Source organism: Branchiostoma belcheri, unplaced genomic scaffold (genome assembly GCF_001625305.1).
Source record: "Branchiostoma belcheri isolate BF01 breed outbred unplaced genomic scaffold, Haploidv18h27 scaffold3, whole genome shotgun sequence".
NCBI lineage: Eukaryota > Metazoa > Chordata > Leptocardii > Amphioxiformes > Branchiostomatidae > Branchiostoma > Branchiostoma belcheri.
Window position 1 is genome coordinate 6,639,979 of NW_017803909.1, and position 25,754 is coordinate 6,665,732.

General features: G+C 39.2%; 1 protein-coding gene across 6 annotated transcripts in view; it reads left to right on the forward strand.

The window, feature by feature from the left end:
• The window catches only part of LOC109473762 (solute carrier family 12 member 4-like), a 92,697-nt gene that overhangs the window by 40,630 nt on the left and 26,313 nt on the right, over nt 1–25,754 (forward strand). Inside the window, exon 1 of one of the 6 annotated variants that reach the window (XM_019773793.1) lies at nt 22,440–22,684. The exons of the other annotated variants lie outside the window; for them this stretch is intronic. Coding sequence (XP_019629352.1) covers nt 22,612–22,684 — 73 coding nt within the window. The 5' untranslated portion in view covers nt 22,440–22,611. Of the gene's footprint in view, nt 1–22,439; nt 22,685–25,754 lie in introns of those variants that run through there. 6 annotated transcript variants of the gene reach the window in all.

Below are 25,754 nucleotides of genomic sequence, written 5' to 3' on the forward strand. Positions count from 1 at the left end.
TATATATATATATATATATATATATATATATATATATAGAGACTTTTAAGGAGGTCCGCAAGATAGATAAACTAGCTCAGATAAACAACATTCAGAAGTGTTGACAAGTGCTGTCGTCCCGTTGAAACGATAAAGGACGTTTGGAATACTAGTGCAGAAACGACCCTACAAAGAGGTGTGATCGAACGTAATCTCCAAGCAGATCTTTCGGTGGCAAGACAGTATCCATTGGCTAGTTGGTTAATGGACACAGGACGGCCAATGGATACAGGATGGCCAATGGATACTGTCTTTTGCCACCCAACCGAAAGATCTGCTTGGAGGTTAATCGAACGGACTTGTGGGAAGCCCGGGATCATACCATTCTGGAAAGGGGAAGTTTGGGTGATTGGTGTCGTTATACTTATACATCTAACCTAATGATCTGCCATGTAATACCTATGTGTCGATACGTCATACCGTATCATAGGTTTGGATAGTTGATGAAACTATGTTCATAAAAAATCTGAATAAAACTAGCAAAAAGCTTTCTACAGACAACGCTTTCAGTGGCACGGCCTGCATGTTGAGTTGTTTATGTACTTCCTTGGTCCATCCCTGGTCCATGTGCAACTGGTTAATAATATGGCGCGAAACAGTGTTATGGGACAGTTGTGGCACGGCGTGGAGGACTCTCTCGTAGTTCACTTTTCAACAACAGGGAAGCTGCTGGAACGATCGGTGGATATCCTAACACACGGCGAGACAGGAGGACGTTTGCGTGACTTTGATAGTCACTTAGGACAGATTCCAGATCAGAAACAAAGCATTGAGCCATTGTGAGATCATCATATCTCTATGTAAGAGGGGAGGGGGAGGGGGCACTGTTACCCCTTCCCCTATTGTACAGCAAGGTCGACAGCGCGATACAAATAGCAGAACAGGACGCATACAGGACCGCATTTTCACTGGATGTGGGACAGTGCACGCGAAACTGCAGGGACTAAGGCAACAAGACGTGTGAAAACGAAAGAGTACACCACTAGCCAAGACTCCTTTCTCGTCCAGATTTGGCGGGAAAAAGCTGTGAGGCAGTTCCTTGTTTCGACCTGCGAAGTTTCCGGTGCTGAAATGTAGATGAATGTTGTTTCTAAACAACCCGATATCTCGTGGGACGAAATTATAGTTCTTGTTCAGATTAGAACACAACCGCCGAACTTTTGTCGTGGGAAAGAAAGCGCTCGCCCCGGGAGATTCCTGTCACACAACCGTAAGTACCTTTCCCTATAAATCCCATATGGGTGTTTTGTAAATGTACGCATTTTGTCTTGTGGCTCTTATTTCTTTCTGTCACAGGCAGTGTAGACTTTCTGTAGGGTAAATATGACATGCTCGTTGAAAAAGTTTCCAAACCTATCGGACTATCGTGTCAAAAGTATTATTATACGCCATGCCATGTGCCGGTGTATAAACTAGAAGTCCGGCGCCATGAACGCAACTAAAATAACACAAACGAACGAGTGTTGACATGTCGTAACGTCTAGAGCTTAGATTAGAATGATAACGTTGGTTATTGTTCCCACGTATTTACCGGTGAACTACATTTAGGCACAACGCTGCATCAGAAAACATTTTTGCCTTTCACAGTCGTGAAAGATAAGAGTGTAGGACATCTGTTGCCAATTAACATGCACGACACAACTGCTCTCCAAGCAGAGGTTTTGCGTGGCGGGCAACAAATAAGGCATAAAAAGACGCCAGGACGAGCCGGAGGATTAAAGATGCAAGTGACATTTTCAGATGCCAGCCGGGATAAGTCGCTGGCAGTTCCGGTGACCTTCACATTGAGCAGCTCGCGTATTAGTCTTGTTTAATTGACCACCAAAAATCACTGTTGACAGCATATTGAAAATCACCGTTTACAGCATATTGAAATAGAACATTGCTGGTCCATGCTTTACATGAAAATATAGGAACTCCGGCGTACATGTATCTATAATGATTTTCACTCCCCATTTGGAGCTGCCATTTGTTCATATGCTTTGTGCTTTTTTCCTTCTGTGGCACCTGAAACATTATACATGTATATATGGAAAAATACCAGGAACAAGTACTAGTTAGATGTCAAAATCGGTAGAAATATACCTTTTGTACTCCCGTTGTTACCTCCGGGGAAGGAGATATCCTTCCGCGAGGAGGTTTTACTATGGTTCGAAACATTTCTGTCAGCAGCTGTTTCTTGCGATCGGCTGGACGGATTGGTCTGTTGTTCGGTATACGTATTGCTGTTGGGCTGCAGATGATGCAGAACGTTTTTGTTCAATTGTATATGTGTTTATGGGCGTCGAAATAAAAGGTTTTTAAGTGCTCCGGACACCCCCGCCATGCTGAAAATGGAATTTACCATGTTGTTAAGGAATGGGGAGGTTGCAGTTTTGGGTCTTAGCATTTAAAAGGGGTCAAACAGAGGGGTGTCTGGTTCCGATAAAAATTTTGGGTGACGGCGCGGGATGACGGCGGGGGTAATGGCGCGGACGGTGCAGGCTGTCAGAGACACGTTAATCAACAGTCCATACCGAACCAACCGTCAGTAGCCATCAAACACATACAAACATATTACGCATATAACTTTCATACTACACACAAACAAATAACCTAAACCAATAGAACACAAAAAAACCCGGAGGTTTGAAATCTACGATTTCCCTTGTTTGGGTCTATTATAGCCTCTCCCCTAGGGAGTCAGCTTGAGGTGGCAGAACACAGTTTTCGCCCTATTTAAGCACCCGGAGGTGACTCACTTCGACGCGGTAAAAATTATAGTAGGATGCACTATTGAATCACGACCAACTAATATGTTGAAATATACCGTATATTCTACAAAATAACTGAAAACCAAAAAAAATTATCGTCTTTTAACATAATGACGACCACTTTGATTTGGCCCTCTACCGGGGTCAACGGAACTGCAGCCGGCTCACCCTGGAACGTGGTTGCGTAATGCCGCGCATTTATACACGAACAGGGAAATCTTCACAATCCAACTCATACTGTGTACAAGCCGATACCTTTCCTTACCACACAGTGCAGTTAATTCATGGCTACCTCTTAAATAAGTCGCTTTAGCCAGGATGCAAGAGCTTTGTCTGCTCTACTTTCTATACCCGCGTCATAGACCTTGAGGTCACGGGCCGGCTGCTCGCGATCAGTGGCTCGCGATAACCTCGTATTTTAAAGACTTACCGAAGCTGAGCGGACGTTTAGTTTAGTGCATTGAAGTCTTGCCCAAATTTTGCTCACAATAATTAGCTACTTCCCAACACATGTCTCTGTAGATATATATATATAATAGATTGGACCTAAATGGAGAGAAAATTGCGAGAAAGTGCTTGCTTTTCGTCCAAAACTTGGCACGTTCTCAGGCTCGCCCAGAAATCCTAAAAATAAAGCCATACCGCCACGTGACAACATCGGGTACTGGCTCCAAATAAGGCATGACACCATGGTTCTAACGATTCCCAAGTTTTACATACAGCCACTAAAGATTGTCACAGTTTCTTCGTAGGCGGTGTCCATAAAACACCACAGGGTCCATAAATTCTATCAGGCGACATGCAGTAGCAAGGGCTGTTGTTAAACCCGCCTTACTACAAGGTAAACAATGGAAGTTACGGCGGGGGTCACAGAAAACACAAAGGGGCGAAATGTGCGTGCAAGATAAGCGGCGTTGGGTCCATAAACTTTTAATAGAGTAACTCTCCTCGTTTTTTTACACCAACAAATCGTTTTAATACCTTATCTCCAAGCAGATCCCTATCGGTGGCAAAAGCCATAGGAGTTTAGCTCGCCACCGACGGGATCTGCGGACACTGAAACAGGGAGGAGCATTCCTTTTCAAAATGGTGTTGTTGCCCCTCCCTGTTGACAATTAACAGCAGTGCGAATTTTCCCGGCCGCTAAACCCTTCAGTCACCCGCGCGCATCTCAGCAGGCGTTCGTGCGCGCCACGGAAAGAACCTGAGAGCATCACAATGTAACTAGAAAAATGCACGAATGAGCCCCTCTATATTGAGTATTCCAAATGCGTCCGAGAAGTCTAAAAATCACGCACCTAAAATCAAATCGTCCTATAATATAAATATGGTTTCATTCTATACTCGCAAACATTTGCCAAGATGCCGTATGATCGAAATCCCCAACGTTTATGTTTGGATGCGGTGGGAAAGCACACCAAAGGAAAGGCGCGTAGCCATAATTTTTGTCCAAAACGTTCTTCTTGCGGCTCGTCTACGCAGAGCGGGGTACTCTGATAACAGAGAGACTTCCCCTGGCCCGTGGCAAGGCCCACGAAAAGGTCTTTGCCGTCCAGGGCGGTAAGGGTTGCCCGCGACTGGGGTTCTAGAGGTTCAAAACCCCAGACATCGCGAAAGACACGGCGAACCCTCCTCCATGATTTGAACTGACCAAAATAACTGTTGGTGCAGTGACCCGTAGAGAGACTTCCTGTAACGGTCACCGGCTGGCCGGCAGAGTGGCACGAGCCGTGCCAGCGGAGGGTAATTAGCACCTACTTCACAAGCTCAGTTTGATTAGCTAACTATTGGGTGTTAATATAATAGCCTTTGACGTTTCAACCGTCCGCAGATCCCGTCGGTGGCGAGCTAAACTCCTATGGCTAATGGATACTGTCTTTTGCCACCGATAGGGATCTGCTTGGAGATTAGTAACATTATCCTGACACGTTCCACATGAGTGATAATTGTAGCCTCAGCGTTAGACTGCCAGGGTCCATAACCCAAAACTTTGCCACTCTATTGATGTAGGGATTCCCAAGTTTTACATACAGCCACTAAAGATTGTCACAGTTTCTACGTAGGCGGTGTCCATAAAACACCACAGGGTCCATAAATTCTATCAGGCGACATGCAGTAGCAAGGGCTGTTGTTAAACCCGCCTTACTACAAGGTAAACAATGGAAGTTACGGCGGGGGTCACAGAAAACACAAAGGGGCGAAATGTGCGGCGTTGGGTCCATAAACTTTTAATAGAGTAACTCTCCTCGTTTTTTTACACCAACAAATCGTTTTAATACCCCAAACCAACAGCAGATGGACGCGCTCCGGAGTAGAACCCCAGCCTACAAACACATCCGAGTAAAGAAGCATTTGTCACATTTTGCACGCAGTGGTAACATTATCCTGACACGCCCCCCCGCCATATCAAGGCGGTGGTGTTCCTCACAGCGTTAGCAGCGCGGCCAGGCAGGTCCTGTGGTCAGTCAGACTGCCAGGGACGCCTCTCTGGTTAATTGGAAACACGTATTTTGCAAGATGACGCATTTGACACTGCTGGGTAACCAAAGAGACGCGTCCCTGGTTAATTGGAAACACGTCTTTTCAAAAGGACGCATTTCAATTGCGTTTTTTTGAAAAATGACGTGTTTCAATTACGTCTTTTTCAAAACACGCAGGAAAGTCTCACTTTTGTCCATTTGACGCGATTGTAGGCTACCAGTGTATNGTTACTCCCAAATTTTGTAATGTAGAACCCTTGGTAGAACATTGATGAAATTATAAATTATTGATGCAACACTAGCTTTAACTGCTAGAATAGGAGATATGAGTATGGGTAGGTAGTTTTACTAGTTATTCCAATTTCAGCATTACTAATCTTTGCAAATGTGTCCAAATTTTGTCATATTTATAGAACCCTTGGTAGAACATTGATGAAGAAATTATAAATTATTGTAAGTTTGTACGGATGGAGGCATGTACTGATAAGTGAAACTACTGATTGAATATTTTATTATGCTTGTAATTTTTAATCACATAATGCTGTTATGACATTTAATCAAATCAGGCAGACAATTAGTAGAGGAAACACCAATGATATATGGTTACAGACCTAATACAGTACTTGACCCTTATCAAATTGTGGGTTGTGGTAATGACATGTCATTAGTCAGGTGCTAGCATTGATTGATCACTGACAAGCCAGCCTGATTGGATTTTCTGTATCTAACATCTAAACTTATTACATGTACAGTGAACTGAGGGATTACAAAATGATAAACGTGTACAATTTATATTTTATGTGTTGGCATAATTTATAACAAGTTTGTACATTATTAATGTTTTAGAACAGGTTTACAATTGTGTTTACAATCAATGACATTTCATGTTTAACTTTAAGTACTAGTAGAATAACTGCATATCCCTATCCCAATCACAAAACACCTGGTGTCAATACTCTTAACTAACAATATAATGCAAAGATATGATCTTTCAAATTTTCTTATCTTTGTCACTTAATTGCTTGATGACAGGCCTATATAATGTATGGAGTTCAGTACATTTTTTCTAGTGATCACACATTGTTTGTCCAGCATGTAATCCTGATATATGTGTGAGGCATTATATAGTCCCACTTTAATGTCCCAAGTCACAGAAAATTGTTCCTCAGCATTGTATTTCTGTATCTGTATCTGTATAGCCGGTATAACTGCCCTTCGGCATAACACACCAGCTGTCAAGTATTTGTAGAAAGTTTTGGAGACAAGTTCAGCCATGCAAACTTGAAATCGCAGTCAATGTGCCTGTCTGAGCGAATGGCCATTTGTGGGTTATCTGTGTCTGCCCACCATTTCCGTATGTGCCGTGCATGCCATTTGCAGTTAAAGCCTGTCTTTTTGTAGTGACTGTCAGGGATAAAATAGCAAGGTTGCCCCGAATGAACCCAGGGGATCATGCGGACCACAGAATGGCAAGCTGTGCAGAATGAATGGGAGATAGCAACAGCACTTTGTATGTGTACTGTGTTCAGTACTAACAAGTGAATTACTTTGTACTGAAGAATCATATCCGCTCTGGCTGTTAACATTTCTATCGCTAGAATAGGATATATGCATGGCTTACACTTGTCCATTAACAGATTAACTTACTTAGCATTTGAATTTGAGGGCTAACACTTAATTGAAATGCCATGTTGTTCTATTGTCAATGTAAAAGCTTTGTCAGAGGTTAATAATATTACTAAATCAAGTAGAACAATCCTGTTACTCGTGTAACTTTTGACGGCTTTGATAATTGCTATTCAAACAGTGCATAGAATTCATATCCTGTTGTCAAAAGTATCCATCCATTTACATGTATAACTTCATTGCTTAAAAGCATGATATCCAAGTTTCGTACATGTAATCTCATACGATAGACATATATGTGCCAATGTAAGTTTGAGAACTTGATGCATTTTAGCTAAAGCTGCTAAAGGACCAATTTTTTCTTGTGCCATCATGCCATATATATCTATGTTGGAGCAGTTCTAAATTAAGCGATATGTGTGCAGATTGTTCCCTTTGCTAATTATCTACAGTAATATGTGACATGAGATGAATAATTGGTTCTCATTCAATAAAGAAACCTAATCACAGAATAAAGTGCCATGTAATGTACCAGTAATCATTCAAAGATGCAGTTTCAATTTTAATATCACAATTTGAAACTGTGGAAAGTTGCTATCTGATTGTGCCATATCTAGATCTGTTTAGGAATTCCTTGTTTACCTTTATTGAGAAATAAGTGCTCTATGATACCCGGGTAGCAACTGCACCAAAATTAGCGGATGATTTCATCATTACCCAGGGATCCAGTTTGATCATTGTCATCACGGAAATTATAATTAGGGACCTGCAGGGAATTCCAATGTATACAACTTGTGTGTGTCTAAATACTGCCTTAGATCTAAAGCTTCATCATCTTTATTCCAAATTTGCTTGCTTGAAAGCTCATGCTACCTGAGGTGTATCTAATGAAGTCTGACAAGATTAGTCACAGTCTCACAGACTGTCCTTATAATTGAATTAGGCAGTGTTTTCTACCTATATTCAGCAGTCCTTTATCACATACCCCACAGTTAAGAGCAGTGTAGAAATTTAATGAAAGATCATTCTATTCTTGAAGAAAAAGCTAGACTTCTTGCGATGATGCGATGGTTAAGCATTAAGCAAAAATACAGTCTTTTGCCACCGTAGGATCTGCTTGGAGATTACAGCAAACACACAGCTACAAAGGATGGAGGTTTCTGGTGTGTCCTAGCCTTGGTACTGAATCTCTGTGTTGTTAAGGCCAATTGTTGATTTGATTATATGGATGACATCCTCTGGGAACCCCAAAACTGATGCAAGCGTGCAAATAAAAAAAGTTTGGCAAGAAAAAAAGTTGCTCTCATTATGAAATCTACGTGATCATGAACTAAAGGAGGTGGAACAAATGACACATATCATGGTATGGCAAGTAATCTACTCTTCAAATTCATTTCTTTACATTTTCGTCTTTTTCATTTGATTTTGGCATTCTGGGCCATTGGTATCATGATCATTTTCCAATTTTTTTCAGCTTACTAGATCTATATACCTGTATATTTGCTTATTTTGCAACTGTTTGGTACGATTTACAGTATGGCTGAAAACTTTTTGGAAACGACTGAAAATTAATGCGTGCGCGGATGTCATCCATATAATCAACATGGCCTAACTTCATGGCTGTAACTCTGTATTACATAATGTCTGACTATTTGAAATGCCGAGCACAGCCTGGAGCCTTTTCCAGTCACCTTGATGCAGTGTCTCCATGGCAATTGCACATTCAGAAATTGCCCTTGAATATCGATACCTAGGTCACAGGCAATGTGATTGTGAAGCATGTTATTCTAGAAGTTTGCTTCGGTTGAGTTGGGTTATAGCTTGGATATTGTGTAAGATATTAAGTTACAAAGTTTATTAATAATATACATAGGGAGAGAAAGAGATACATGTAACTATGGTAGCTTACCTATTTCTTGTAAGCCCTAGCTAAAAAAATTTTGTTTCCCGTTTCCCGACCCACCCTAGAAAAACCTGCCAACCCAAGACTTTTTTTGGGGGGGTGGGGGTGGACCCCTGCAAGGGACATAAATAATTCGAGTGATGACACTTTGTACAATAGGTTTTCTAACATTGACATTATAGTGTTCTCATGCATGTTTTACTTTGTTAAACTGTATTGTATAAGTTGGACCCCTGTATAGATCTAGATATCACTGAAGTCTTAAAAAAAAGATAATCCCTACCTACCGACATTTTCAGGACTGAAACAGGAAACCCTTTTTTTCCTAAGTCTTAAAGGAGTATTTATACATCTGATGCTTTCCTACGGCATACTTAAAATCCAGATTTTTAGCTGTAGAAAGCAAATAAGTGTATCAACTTGACACTTAACAATGATTATCATTCATTCCCGAAATGTAATTAGAGAATGAATGATTGCTACATGTATGTGTCAAGTTGATACACTTATTTGCTTTTTTACAGCATGCTTAAAAACTGGATGCTGAGAAATCCATTTTAGTTGTGCTTTATTTATGATCTTAAAGCTATTTCTAGGCCAGGTTGGCCAGACCAAGTTGATTAATGTGCCAGACCATATCCACCAGAGGAATGTCATGTTTCTGAAAGCCTAAATGGCTGAATATGCACATATGCCCTTTGGGGGAGCTAGCTTAAGCATGCCGTATGGCAGTACCATGTATGCCTTTTTGCAGTTTGGAAAGCTGGCAGCTGTTAAAAAGTCTTCAGATGCAGCTTCATAAATCATTATATTAAACTTGAAGGATTTCTAAAATTTTGTCTCTGTATGTAAGTGGTAAAACATTAATGTTGTTTTTTTACAGGGTTCTAGCTAGGATTTAATTATAACGTAGTGGTACTGACTGTATGTGGAGGAAGTGAAGCGATTAAGAGGGGGGGATGGGGCGGAAAGGGGGATGTTACCCCCCCTCCCTTGGAGCTTTGAAAAACTTGATCCAAAAAAGAGGCCATTTGAGAGATACCCACAGGGAAAAATGTTATTTCTAAGGTATGTCTGTACAACGTATTCTTGAATTTGATTGGTAATTTTTCACATTTGATCTGGCATTCTTGAACAAAGAAATACATTATGCCCCTACCCTGTATTGAAAATTAGCGTGAGGGAGGGGTTTAGCGTAGGGGGTCAAAATTATAGCGTAGGGGCCCCTACGCTACTTCGGGCTAGCTAGAACCTTGGAGTGTAACACATAACAGGCATTCGGAAGAACCTCTCCAGGGATACCACAGCATGAAATAGAGAATAATCAATTAACAAGTCAGTTGAGTCTCCTTTGGATCTCCTTGCATCTCCAGTCATCAAAGGAAAATCCATTTCAAAGCTTGTACAAACTGTCATGCATATTCTATACATGCATATTGTAGGCTGCTGAGTGAGCCCAAAATGATGTTATTGTGATTCACGTACAGGTTTGCGTCTGTGTTGAGTCCAATACATCTTATGCACAGCACTGTTTGAACAGAGATAAATCACAGACCATGGAGTGCCCATCTGTAATATGTCAGGGTAAAGACAATATCTGATCTGTGGAATCTGCTGATTCTACCACCTGTAGAGATCCCGCTTAAGACACTGAAGTTTGCAACATTAAATTCCATTGTACAAAATACTTTTTTGAACCAGGTTGCCCTACGGCAAAAATTAGGTTACCCATCAGAATTTTAGGTAACCGTTGCCCCACCTTTAAATTACTACTTTCCTCAAATTAAGTAATGTTACATACATAAGCCTTTGAAAATATTTTTAACAGCCTTTAGTTAACTGATACTAGTAATAGCCATTAATACCTACAGTGCTGCAAGCCAAGTGGGCATGATTTTGGGGGGTTGTGGCATTCTTAAAATTCAGGTAGCACACTGGGCTACCCGAGGGTCAAATAGGTTGCCCCAAGTAAAATTTGGTTGCCCGGGGCAACTGGGCAACTAGGTATTTTGCACGCTGAATTCTGTCATTTAGATCAATGGATTGACATGAAATTTAGGATTTGTAAATGGGAAACCACCCTTACACATTTAACAGCATCCTGCTGATTGGAGTCTCTGTTGAGGAAGACTGACTGATCACGATCTCTACTGATAGAATTGCTGATTCTACGAGATCAGAATCTCTTATTAAGTAACCCTATATACTAAGTTATAGATCATGTACAGCCATTTAACTTAGCCCAGAGTAATACCTCAATGACAATATGTCAGGGTAGTATGCAGTCATTTATAATGTAATTAGGCTTTTACAATAACAGTTGTATATCATGGTGTACCCAGGTGGTATGTAGCTGCCAAAACAGGTCCAATTTTGCTGGCCAAATTGAACCGTGCTATTCAAACTCATTGCAAGAGACATGCATCAGAACTATAGTTGCCATAGACCATGTCAATCCTATATAGGAGACTAAGGCCACAGCAAGTAAATTTTATGGATGACATCCTCCACAGACTCCAAATCTAATGCGAGCAGGTGAAAAAAAACAAGGCGGGCCAAAAAAACAAGGTTTGGTTTTGATTCAGTGGGAACATCACATATACACAGCCAAATTTACATATCCTTGCATCAAAGTAAGAAACTAAACATTAAATCAGAGCCTTTTCTTGTCTCCTTAATCTGCCATCCACCTTCTGGCATGGAAACAGACATCTTTGCCCATTTTCGGCATGTTGACCACTGTCAGAAGGCAACAAAATTTCTTTTTTTTTTCCAAAATCAGGCGAAAATTAATGCGCGAGCTGGTGTTATCCATAAAAATTACTTGCTGTGGCCCTAATTTACTTGACACATTACAGTCCCTTTGAAGCTTTACCACATCAGTCAGAATGCCGTGTTCTGTGCCATACGGTTTACAGACTTTTACAGAGGATATGTTTCGTTTCTAGATGAAACCATAATACAGTAGTTACGGCACACCTGTGGTATTTTTTTCCAAAATCAGGCAAAAAATCAATGTGTGCACTGATGTCATCCATAAAAATTACTTGCTGTGGCCTAAAAACACTATACTGATAAAGATGAATAACCCTTTTAGGAAATTGGCCTTTTCAATGGATGTGGATTATGGTTTTCGAAAGATTATGAATATGAGTGTGTAGTCCATGGAGATATTTGAAATCATGATTTCATTTAGTAGTCTGTTTGCTATATATCAAAATGTGGCATTGATATCTCAAGCACCCTTAAAATTAAATGTCTAAAAATATACTTTCAGATACTAGTATTCCTGGCCCAAGATTATAAAAACCTGGAAAGAGTACATAATGTAGCAGTCAGGTATTATACCGTATATATCTAACTTGACGTTAACAGGTCAGCTATAGTATAATAGATGGTTATAGTATAATAAATGGCTTATAGATTTTGCCTGGGACCCATCTAAAAGAAGGCAACATCAATCTAAGGGTTGTTGAATATGCAAACTTGTCATAACTCTCATTGTTGATGGGTGCCATTGTATGTGTGGTTACTGCTCATATTTATGCTTGAGTGCTCCCTAGCCCCCTTTGATGTTACAGTACTGGTGTATTATTACTTGTGATTGTATTCACTGCCTTTGAGTTTGCAGCATAACAACATGGCCAGTCTTGATTCCCAAATAGGATATTAGCAGAAACAGTGTTGGCAGAACCAAATAGGATATTGGCAGAAGGACTATGCTTTAGAAGATACATATACTATAAACTAGTCTATGTTGGCAACACTTTTGAACTATGAACTAACATCAAAGGGATAGAAAATATAATGAAAAGGGTTGAGATTTCCAATGTAATATTCATTAAGTTAAGGCAGGATCTTCCTCGTATCTTAATGTGGTTTTTCCGGGCATGTTGGAAAGGTTAATAGCCCTGGCAGGGAAGCCTGAAGATAAAGTACCCCTATCCAAGAGTCCATGCTTCCAGCGGAGCTCGATATTATTCCCGGAGTGCACGCCGCGGCATGGCTATCTGGTACACATCATCGGGTACTTTGTAGCAGAATGCCTTTTTGGAAGAGTTTGCAAGGCATGAGGTGCCGAGAAGAAAGGGGAACTGTGATAGAATTTATAGCTTCCTGCTGTATTCAACTATAACTGCGCGCTGTTCAAATGGAAAGTACAGCTTATTGGTAGATAAATATGTGCATTATTCTGCATGATACAGTAACTCATCTGCCATTATGCAGCTCTTTTATGGATATTAAAGTGTTCCTGACTGGTCTGAATGGCAGTCTTGCTGCTCTACTTCACATATAGGATATATCATTTTTTTATATATAATGATTGTGAAAAATAGATTCCAGCATACTGTATTCTATTGATAGTGCAGCAGATTGGAACACTGTTCAGCACCGAGGACAGGCCAGAAAACCGTACCCAGTATATTGCTTCTTTGCAAGTCACTGAATGGCAGTCTTGCTGCTCTGATTCATATGTAGGATATATGTATAATGATGGTGAGAAATAGATTCTACTGTATATGTTCTATTGATAGTGCAGCAGATTGGAACACTGTTCAGCACCGAGGACAGGCCAGAAAACCGTACCCAGTGTATTGCTTCTTTGGAAGTCACTGAATGGCAGTCTTGCTGCTCTGCTTCATATGTAGGATATATGTATAATGATAATAGAAAAAATAGATTCCAGCACATTGTGTATATTCTCTTGATAGTCCAACAAATTGGAACACTGTTCAGCACCAAGGACAGGCCAGAAACCCGTACCCAGTATATTGCTTCTTTGCAAGTCACTGAATGGCAGTCTTGCTGCTCTGCTTCTAGCAAACTGTGTATGTATTCTCTTGATAGTACAGCAGATTAGAACACTGTTCAGCACCAAGGACAGGCCAGAAAACCGCACCCAGTATTTTGCCTCTTTGCAAGTCAGCAATGTCTGTAGTGATGAATGAAGATGGAATTCTTGACTCATTGCCAATGATGCAATATCGATACAATTCATATTTTGATTTATCGACTTATGCAAAATCCTGATTGATCTGAAATAGATAGGCTTCCAAGACGGAACCATAAAATGTTTTTGTGAAATATGACATTATGTTTTGCTTGGCTAGCATATGGGAAACTGTAAATTGTACAGTCTTGTAAGATTACTGGTTTTTGTATTGATTGGTTTGTGCAGCTGACAAAAGACCGTAAGCCTGATATATAGTCCGGGAGGGCTCTGTGAAGGCTGGCAGTGTTCCAGTGTGTCTTGATTACATGTACATGTATTGCTAACTGTTAGCATTCTGCATGTAAATGGTCTAAGGTTCAGTAGGAAGGCTCAATAACGCTGTAGCTGACTAACCTTTACAAATAGCTGGTGTGTTACTCCAAAGGACGGTTATACCGGCTATATATACCGATTAGGGGGGGGCACCGGTTGAACCGGAACGACATTCGGGAACTGAGTAAAAAAAACGAAACGCAAAAACCGGATCATTTGACCTGATGTAAATTTCTGTAGATTGGTACACACATTCGTTTTTAGATAATCTGGCCATGGCAGGTAAAGAAAATAACCCAGAATCAAACCAATCCATGTTTGTGTCTTTTTGCAACTGTGCTCGGCTTCAATGTACATTGTACAACTTGAACATAATATTTAACACATTAGAGAGTGATCTATACCCATGTTTTGCACCCCAAAATATGATATAGGGCTACTGTACAATAATCAGGTCCAGGTTTAGGTCCGGACCTGGACCTGATCCTCTGAACCTGATCTGGACCTGGACCTGAATTTTCTATATACCCCTAATACCAATACATATACAGAAATATCTGTGTATATATTGGCTTTACGATCCACTTTTCTGAAATGTTTTGATGAGTCCTGTAGGAAATATTTTTAGCTGCATCATTATCCCAGCATACTTGATTTATGATTTTAATTACGAACAATAAATGCGTTAAGCAATGAATCATCACCGGAAGCCATTGACATGCCTGACTGCAAACCATTGACATGTTTTACTTGATTGATCACATTCCACTATAGTCACAGTCTGAAAACTCTGAATTTCTAAAGGCATCCAATGCAATTCCAGGGCAGCAAAACTGGGGACATTCTGAATAAGGCAATCTGTATGATATTGACACATTAGCAGATATGAATCAGTATTTTGTACTTTAGGTATTTAAAACTGCAGAAATAAGCCCCAAGATGAGTCCTTTATGTTCTGGGTGGTACCCTAAAAATTAATCCAGGACCTTGTGGTAATCGTTTTTTGTCAGAATTTGGGGCATTTTTGCTCCATGAATGCCGATATACATCGGGACAGTGTTGTTTCAACTTAGTAATATGTAGATAAGTGACTAGAATATTGACTGTGAAAAATCTGGTTTCCAACCCCAAAAAACTGCACTGGATGCCTTTAAAGTATAGGTCATGTAAAATAATGATTACAAGTTAATGTAAGGCATCTCCAAACAGAATACCGGCATAAATGTTTCTTAAATGTTTCTCTTGATGTTGTAATTTGGTTAAGATGAGAAACAGTGCTTTGGTAAAGCTGACACAATGTACCTGTGGGGCTTTCATATCGTCAACACTGCCTAAATTTCAGCTGAAATAGGACCATTGTGACATGATGTTCCATAGCTCTCATAAATATTGTTGCAACATTTTGGAGCAGTATATAAGCTATAGCAACGTGTTGAATACTAAATTGATGTGAACAGCATTGAAAAGTTATTAGTAATACTACTACATGTATGGACGTTTTTATTTGTCTGGCAATAAATCGTGATACTGATTATTAGTTACATATGACAAGCTGTATTATATATAAATTCTAGATCCTACTGAACTCATATTTTTCCCAAACCTGAATTGAAAATTTGACAAATTCCCAGTTGACAACAGAGAGAGACAGACAGATCTAGCTGGAGCCACTATAAGCGTACATGTCTCCTACACAGCAGACAGAGAGTGCCATGCAGACTGACCTACAGGCATTAATGAATGAGATTGTGATATTTCAAAGGCATTATCGACAGATCCCAGTCACCACCCGGACTGGAATACAGTTACAAACCACTGAGTTGATTCTATCAATTCCATCTTTCTGTCAATGACCCATTCTGGGCCAGTAATGGCTCAAAATCCTCTTATGGTGTCATTAGTCAATGTCAAGTTTGGTTTCTGCTGTCTCATGTTCTGCAGTATTCTTTCTAAATGTCCAAATTGTGTAGGTGAGATCAGCATTTTTCTGTGTGGGCAATTTGTATTCATTACATGTACAATGCTACTAAACGTACGTACTCTAATTGATGAATTATATATGTATAAAGATTTGTATAGCTGTTCTAGCAGTAATACGTCAGCCTCATCTTGTGTAAGTCAATTCATAATAATATACCCACAGAGCTGAAAATCTAATGATATCACTGATATTGCTTACAAATAATTTTCCATGAGCTTGCTTTTGCAACATTTCTATTTTTACATTCTTTTGTAAAACATGACATTTGTTATACCATCAGGTGTATTGCCTTTTATACTACTCTGAACGTTGAGTCAATTTTTCTTATCATGAAGGAAAGGCCATTACCTCGACCTGAAAAAAATCATTGCATTGAATTGGTTCCAAACCATTATATGGATTTCCAAGCCGCAGACTATGAATAGCCTTTTATGACTGGCTGACAAAAATCTGACACTGATGACATTTGGTATATCCAGGGATGAGGGGTTTCCGTTCCACCGCGGTCTGTCACTGCCCAAGTTCATTTCATGCTCCCTTCTCTTTGTCACATGCCATCAGTCTGGATTCAGTCCTAAGGCTAACAGTATGGTGCCGGCTTTGGGGACAGTTTATCTTGAAGAGCGTGTATTGATCGGGGATTTCTTGTACATTAGGAGGGTCAGACAGTTTCACTCTGCCCTTAGCTCGTGAGCGGAGGATTTAATCAGAGTTTGAATTCATTTCAAGCACAGCAAATGCAGTAGGCTGGTGTCTTGATTATATTTACCAAAGGAAAATGTATCAGTTTCTTCCTCTTTTTCATCTCCAAACAAATGACCTGAACCAGACATCTGTCACCGTGTTAACTAGGGTTATATCATGTTACAATTTTATAGCAGGAGGGATTTAGACTCTTGTCACCATATATATTATGAATGTGTTGAGTAAGAATTAACAGAGCAGACCATATGCAAAGGTAAACATGATGCATTAGCTTTGCAAATGTTAACTTTCTAGTTATGATTTGGATTATAAAACTACACTATACATATAATTACTTTATACAATTCATATTACAAACAAGTGTTTTAAGTACAAAATGTATTGGTAGAAAGATAATGATAGGATCTACGCAGCTAAGAATTTTACCTTCCTGCATAATTCAAGCAGGAACCTTGCCCTACTTCAAAAGGCTGTTTTGAATTCAGGCCAGGCTCTGGAATCGACACAGTAATATCAACGGTTGGCTGTCCTTCAAGAGAAACTAACTGGTTTTCACTAGTAGAAGACAGAAATCCACATTAGGCCACACCAATTTAGTTTGTTGCTTCTCGGATTTGCCTCTTCATTTTTTTCTGATTTGCAAAAAAAAAAAAGATTTTAGTTCTGAATCAACTAAAAAATGGTCATATTTTGTCCCCAACAGTTGTGGAAAGTCCTCATCTTCCTAGTTCCTACAGTTTTTCCATCTATCAATGCAGTGGTTTGATTGGAAGTTCAAAATTCATTATTTAAATGTTAATCCAGCTTTTTGTGTCGACTTAATGGCTCTTATTGAAGCATTTGGGGCTACATTTCGATGCATAGACCTGTTTGTTTTTTCGCCCTATTGCTTCATCCTCTTTCTGAAAAAAATCTGAGAACCAACAAATTTGATTGGTGTGGCCTTAGCAGGATATGCTTGTGAATATGGGTCTTGTGCAGATCTAGTAAGTCCTGCCGGATTTGATTAACCTGCTACAGCAACTGGCTGCACGTACAATTGCTCATATAATCAGCACTACCCAATATCAGTAATAGCCAGGAGCCATCTCCCTGGATAGCACTTCAGCACCCCGGCCATGGTCCCTCCCACTCGCTGTCAGCTCCAATAACCTAAGTGGATCCAATCATGTTGTTGACCTGAGCCGCGCTTCTCGGGACCTTTAAGGTCAAGTTGGTGATTTCAGCCCCGATTCCCGGTCTGATTGTCGCATGTTGTAAAAGATGTACAGTGGAGGGACCAGGTGTGGTTAGGATTATACTTTATTGAAGTGCATAACTTACCAGACTTGATATTAAGCTTGTATTCCTCGCAACATGTGTGTGTGACAGCGTGTATAGCAATATGATCTGTCCTCTGATACAATTGTAACTTCTGATACATATGTAAGGCCACACCAATTTAATTTGTTGGTTCTCGGATTTTTTCAGAAAATGTATGAAGCAACAGGGTGAAAAAAATAAAAACCGGTCTAGGCATCCTATTAGTATTACTAGTATAGCCCCAAATGGTACAATAGGAGCCATGAAGTCAACACAAAAGTCTGGGTTAGTATTTAAAGAATGAATTTTTAACTTTTAATCAAACCACTGCCTTGATAGATGGAAAAACTGTAACAACTTGGAAGAAAAGGACTTTCCTCAACTGTTACTAGTGTTAGGGGCAAAATATAAGCATATTTTAGTTGATTCAGAATTTTTTCTTTTTGCAAGTCAGAAAAATGAAGAGGCAAATCCAAGAAACAAGAAATTAAATTGGTATGGCCTAACCTGCAATATAATTTTCATGGATGCTGAATATACAACACTTTAATTTAAGAAAGCTATATGCAGCAAAAATGTGAAGGGAAAAATTATTAGACCCTGTTGTATTATATATTTGTCTGAGAATCTATTATGGTAGACTGTGCCTATCAAAAATTTCAGCTACTGCTTACATAATGTATGTACATTGAAAGTTCCAGTGATCATCAGTATGTATCACCAGACTGCAACATGACAACATGATAAGTTGTGGCTGGTTAAATATCAATAACATGATGATATGCTTGACACTACTCTGACCTTATTTTGGAACAAATTGCCTGTCAGCTTGCGAATGCCGTAAAATTTTGTTACACTGGAATATCTAGATTATTCCAGTTCACACAACGAGTTATATCCGGATCATTCCGGGTTGGCATGAGGGGTAGAATTTATGTGCCAAATGTCTAGATCTGTGGATGATGCTGACTCAAGCCCTATTTTCATTGATTTTCATGTGAACATGCTAGGGATTCAAATTACATTTTACTCAGCAGAAGTCTTTATGTCATGAGGCTTGTTGCCTGAATCTCATATTTGTCATCCGAATACTCAAAGTTTCATTAAGTTTCACACACATATGAGGTTAGTGTAAATGGTATACTGACTACTGACACTGTAATATGTCACTCGTCCTCTACTGTTATATGAAGATTCTGAGAGCAGAATTCTGATCAAAAGATAGGTAAATCTTGTATTGTGCCGTAGCACATCTAGAAAGTCACATACATGTACATGTATCTAGTAATGTACATATGACTTAGTTCCTATTATGTACAAATATTTAAGATGTATAAGATGTATATATTAGAATCTTTGAAAGCATTTCAAATAACATTTAAACTATGGAAGTAACAGAAAAACTACCAAAGTAATTTGTCAACATATACATGTCCCATATTCTAGGACTCAGATCCGAGCCTCCAGTGAAAATACATACCTGAAAGTTATATCTAAGTATGTACATGAGTTATGTGAAGATTTGTAATGGTCAAGCTGAATGTTGCTGAGCACGTCCCCTACGAGGGAAAATAGCCCCTATCCAGCCTGGATAGATGTAGTCAGGACTCGAAATTAATTTTTGGGAATACTGGTCAACTGGTGCACCCAACCTAGAAAATTTTTTGGGTGTACCATATAAAATAGAATACTAGAATGTCAGCAATAACTAATTATGTTTCATTTCTAAAGAAAAGTACGACAACAATATGATTTAATTATTTTTCTGACACTTGGATATTAAGAATATGCTGTATACTACTACTGTACATTTAACATCTTTACATATGTAAACCTAGGAAAATATTTCGGTGCACTGGTGCACCCACATAAGAATGGTGCACAGCTCCAAATTTGAGTGCACTAAGGTACACATGCACCCAGTATTTCGAGCCTTGTGTAGATGTAGTTGATGATGTTAAATCTCAGCCGGTGATGGCGTGTCAGGATGGCGTGGTAAGTGGTGCTTACCGTGTCGACCCGCGGGAGGTGAGGAGTATCGTCTTCATGACAGTTAGATAGCAGGCCGCTGACTGGAATGACCAAACATCACGCCATTCTGCCCCAAAGCAGCTCAAAATAAGCTCTCTTCCATTCTGACATATAACAAAGCATTACCGGTAGTGTTATGAGGCAATAAGAGCATGCATACCTGTACCTGCACGTTTACATTTGTGGTTGTTACATTCAATTTTTCAAATCTCAAGTGTTGAATTGAAATGGGAAAAGCAATATTGACTGTATTCCACTGTCCTCCAGTCCTCTATTTATAACATACCGTATTCAACATGTATACATACTGTACTGCAATAAAAAAGATACGGTTACAAGCCGATGATATTAATAGCATGCAGCCATGTGGTATTTCCCTGGTTGCCTTTTTGTCTATCTCATTGAAAACTTGAAGTATTTGATCCACCTGCATTGGTGCAAAGGAATATATTACAGAGGGTTTATTTGGGTATACTAATGATGGTGATTAATTAAGGCAGTTTGCAATACACAGGATTACTACTATTACTAGTCAGACTTGATGCCACTTTTGCACAGGGCAAAGTTGATGTAACAGTAATCATAATAACTCAGTTTACTTATGAACATGTATGTCCTTCCCAAAAGTTCAGTTTTGTTGTTCTCATCTTGTGCCTCCAAATTGCTTATTAAATATTATGTCAAATCCTGGGATTAACTGTCGTTTCTCAATACCTGCATGTGGTACATTGTAAAAACTTAGGTCTAGGGAAAAAATATTGTTTCCTGTTTCCCGACCGACCCTAGAAAAAACTGCCAACCCTAGCCTTTTTTGTGGGTTGACCCCTGCAAGGAACATAAATTTCTCGAGCTGGTTAACTTTTCTAGCTCCATGATCTGACACCTGAGTGATGAAACATTGTACATCTGTTTTCCAACATTGACATTGAAAATGAAAGTGTCCTCGTGCAAGTTTTACTTTGTTGAACTGTATTGTATAAGTTCAATAAAAAATTAAGAAAAAAGAGGTAATCCCTACCTACCGACCCTAATTTTTTCAGGACTGAAACAGGAAACACAACATTTTTTTTCCTAGGCCTTACAAAATGTGTGTATGTACTCGGCATGTAGTAGTTTTATCTGATGTACTGATCCCTCACACCCGAAGCTGCAGTCACATTTAACCACAGGAGATGTAGTTTGGGAAGCCAAGTTACATGTATGCCCTTCAGTCATCTGATATGGGCCATTTAGAACTACCCCCACCAGAGTCATTTGTGCGTTCTAAATGATGTTGTACCCTTGACATTCAATGGAAGGTTTGTCTGATAAATGACAATGACTTCAGAACCAGACAAGGCTGAACATTGTGTCTGTACTGGTTCATGCTCATGTGCACACGTTTGAAATTATTACCACATCATAGGGGATTAAACTGGAAAAGCACACTAATTTAATTCTTAGACTTTGATGATGAAATGTCAGATAGAATTAATGCAAAAAGCAATTAGGAAAGACATATGAAAGAAAATTACATTCATGGAGAAACGTTGAAGCTAACCTAAAGTTTGACATGCGAAAAACACAATCCCTTGTTGCCTCTGAATAATCTGGTGAGTCAACATGCAGTAATCATGAGTTCTGCTAGGGGGACCTGTTGCTCTATTTTCATTCTCAGTATAGAGCATATGTATTGTCTCTACTAGACCACATGTACATGTATGAAGAAAGCAGCAATACATGAATTCCCAAATGTAGATAAGAACATATACCCTTTAAAGTTTAATGCAGCTATAAACATTAGGTTTGCTATGCTGGAGCTGTAATTTCCATGCAATATCAAGTTCATCGTGGCAAGCCCAGAAGATTGTATTTTGTCTTGCCATCTGCTATTGATACCACCAGTAGGCTCAGTACCAGATGTTGCAGTTGAACCATTTTATACAGACTATCATTTCTGTGGAATTTTTTATTTCAATTAAAACACGGTTCGGTATTAACCTTCCTATATGCATAATAGTATGATAATAATAATACCACTTTAATTTTTTCAAACATGATATGACTTCACTCATTATGAAATTGCAGACAAGAAATGTAGGCAGTAATAAAGTTAGGGAATCTATGTCACTTGTAATTTATAATGGTAAACTTGTCTTGCCAACAACAATTACTAATGTTGATCTAAGAAACCAATCAGTCAAAGGTGATTTCTCAGGTTCACACCTTGACCTAAGTTCCATTGTGTCCATCCATTCATATGATAATGAATTGTCTGACATCTGCATGTCTAAACTCTAGTTCACCCACCACTACCATTATTGAGTTAGCAGACTAAGTCGTAACCTGACCCTTTGACCCCCATAGCCCCTGCCATCTTGGTACAGTCCATGCCGCTCCCTGAGGGAATGACAATTAAACCCTGTACAGCATTTGGACTGGCTCAAATAAAACGTCACAGACAGAAGGCAGAGAAATTGTGATCAGGCCAGGAGTTGTATGAAGAAGTGCCCCTTCTGTACCAGGCCTGTAGAGGGAGTTACAGCATGGAGGGGAGAGATTTTCAAGTCCGATATGTCAAAGTAGACAAAGCAGGAAGTGAGGAGCATTTAGACTGGGGTGAGTCCATGTTGTCTTGTTGGTACTTGGGGTGTGTTTCGTACAGTACATACAGCTTGGGGAGGGGGGCAGGTTCATTGAAGTGTCAGGAGTATGGAGTAGTATGAGGCACTCATTGTAAATCAATACTACAGTGGCCAAGGAGACTAACCATGTGCCCAGCTATTAAAAAAAGCTTGCTATTCTACAGCCCTTATGTAAATATGGCTAAAAAGCAGTGATCTGGGTTGGGCAGACCCCTATAGACCATGTGGGCTAAAATGGAATGTGTACAAACATAATGTCAGACTGTCAGAGAAAAGATCATATGATTTCGGGTCTAAGATTCAGACTTCTACCAAAGTGTGGACATGTAGTAATGTCTATGATTTAAGCAATATCCCAATAACTGCTTTTATATGCCCTGACAAGTACGATGTATTATACTACATGGTTGATATGATATGAATGACTGTTCAACCAAGACTCAGACGTAACCATTTGTGTCAGAGTGTGACCCTGCAATCGTTTGTTATGTTTGGGTCATGGTAAGTACCAGTATTGATTGGAAGAGCAGGCAAAGCCTATTTAATATTGGTCGCACAGGGCACTCATGGATCAATGATCCCATTTCTTCTTGTACGGAACTTAATCACAAGTCACATAATCTCTGAACAGTGATACATTTCAGAGGAATATGTAACTTATCAACAGGCAACCAAATTCTAGCACAAGAACTATTTGGGGAAGGGGTAGCAAAAATACACTTGTCACCAAGTACAGTAGGGGCATTGTCACTAGATAGCTTTAAATAAAATTGTCTAGAGTTAGATGTTCAAGGGTTAGGTGTAACTAGTCGATCAGTGTAATGTAGCCATCTGCCGCCGCGCCGTGTGCCTGCGAAGCTGGTGTGTTACGCCGAAGGGTAGTTATACCAGTTATACAGATACAGATACATAAAGCTTTGATACCTTAAAGGTTTGTACAGAAACCAATTTGAATAGAGACCTAGAGCCACAGGAAGCTTGTACTTGTAATTCATGAGGAAATTTGTATTGTGTATAGGATTTACTCTATAACCTAGTTATTTTTCTATACATAAAAATGCTGCCTTGAACTACATATTAGTCTGTCTTCACAGTTTTGAAAGATATCCTTTGTTCTTTCAATTTTGGTCACAAGCTGGGATACCCTAGTTGACCCCAACAAGTACTTGTTTATTGACGTTCACACTTAGCTAGTTAGTCATGAATTCGTTAAATATTTACAAGAGTGCTTACAACACAAGCACACTGTAATCTCCCAGAGTAGTCAACCTCATCTGTCCATATCTTTTGGTAAAATCCTATTGATCATTTAATCTCGAAATGTATTTTATACAAATAGGATAAACAATAAATAATAGTACTACGCATGGGTCAAAGATCAAGAGGATATGATGTGTGGCTAGATTTGATTGTAAAAATATAACATTCAGACTCTGTTTTATGTAGACAAGTCTGTAAATACTTGTTCATCTCACTTCCTTTTCAAGTTTTTTTTTTTTTTTCACAAGGCAGAGGGCAAGTGTTGGCATATATAGATGTGTAGAATTTGTACACCCCAAGTCAAGACATGCCACGTGATGGATAGTTTCATGTTTACAGTCAATATAACTGTGACATTTGACAACCTTTCAATCACAATACACCTGGTCTTGAGGAACTGATGGTGTAGGAAATATATATAAATTGTTTATTCACAAATGGATTTAAGAAAACTACATTGCAGCCTAATGATACAAAGAAAAAAGGCTGAATTACGCAGCTTCAATATTTACAAACATAACCAAACTGAATAACAGTGGTCGAGTGATTACACAATAGACAGAACACTGTTCAGTAGAAATATAATACTGGGCAGGTCTTTAGTTTTTCATACTCATAGGTACAGGCTTACAGCCAAGTTTACAGTATATTATTTCTTTTCTCTCTTCATTTGTTTTTATGTACAGTAGTCTTGTTAAAATACTGAGACATTGTGTTGACATGTTTATCTGAGTGTTATCTTCATGACTGATTGTCCCTGTTCCTAATTACTGTGACATATGTGTAACAGCTGAGTGTATTATCAATAGCATATGTTAGCTTTTATCATAATTGTATTATTTGCAATTGGTGATTTATTGTTGAAATATTTGCGGTGAGAAATACCATAAAAGTACTAACACTAACAGATTCTGAAGTAGGCCTGAATATTCAGTGGTCATCGGCTAGAGCTGTGCACCAATACCAGTACCGATACTGTACTGGAAAAATTGATTAGGTGCAGGTCCAAAATACCTAATCCCTCAGTACCCATACCTAAACACTTTCACACCAATTTTATGCCTCAAATGTGTAAATAGCTGGTCCCCCATGGGTCCCAGTGTAAGAACAGTGTGTTAATGAAAACAAAAACATCTTAGTTTTACCCATAGTTTGTCTATGCATTCTCCATGAAGAAAAACTAAACCCTAACTGTCAAGTTTATTAACGTTTTTCTTGTTATTGAAGGAGCATGGTAATTGGTCGAATTGTTTAGGTACAGGTTCAGGTTCGGACCTGTACCTAAACCTGTGTACCTGTACCTCAAATGTGTTTAGGTACACAGCTCTAGTCATCGCTGTAATAAGGTTGCCATAGGTTCATCTCTTTCACTATTCCTCTGCTTTGCTGACCTGCAGTAGTTGTAATGATCATGTTCGCACCATCTTATCTGATGAGAACTCATGTGATGTGTGCATGTTCAGATTGATATATTGAATCACTCTTCTTCCTGCTCTTTCAAATGTGTGTTGTACCAATAATGGCACCCATAATATGCAGTTCAAAAGGTCATGACCTCTCTATTGCACCCTGTACTTTACTGTGGGAACCAGTCTCTTGGTGGAAATAACCTAGTTAACTGACAGTGTAATCTACTTTTCTGTGACATATTTCATGGAACAAATGAGTGGGGTTATTTCTTTGGCATCCTGTAGAAAACGTGTAGGAACTACAGTCAAATCTGTGGGGTTTTTTAATGACCCAAAGAAAGCTATTAAGTCAAAACCATAGATAAAACATTACCA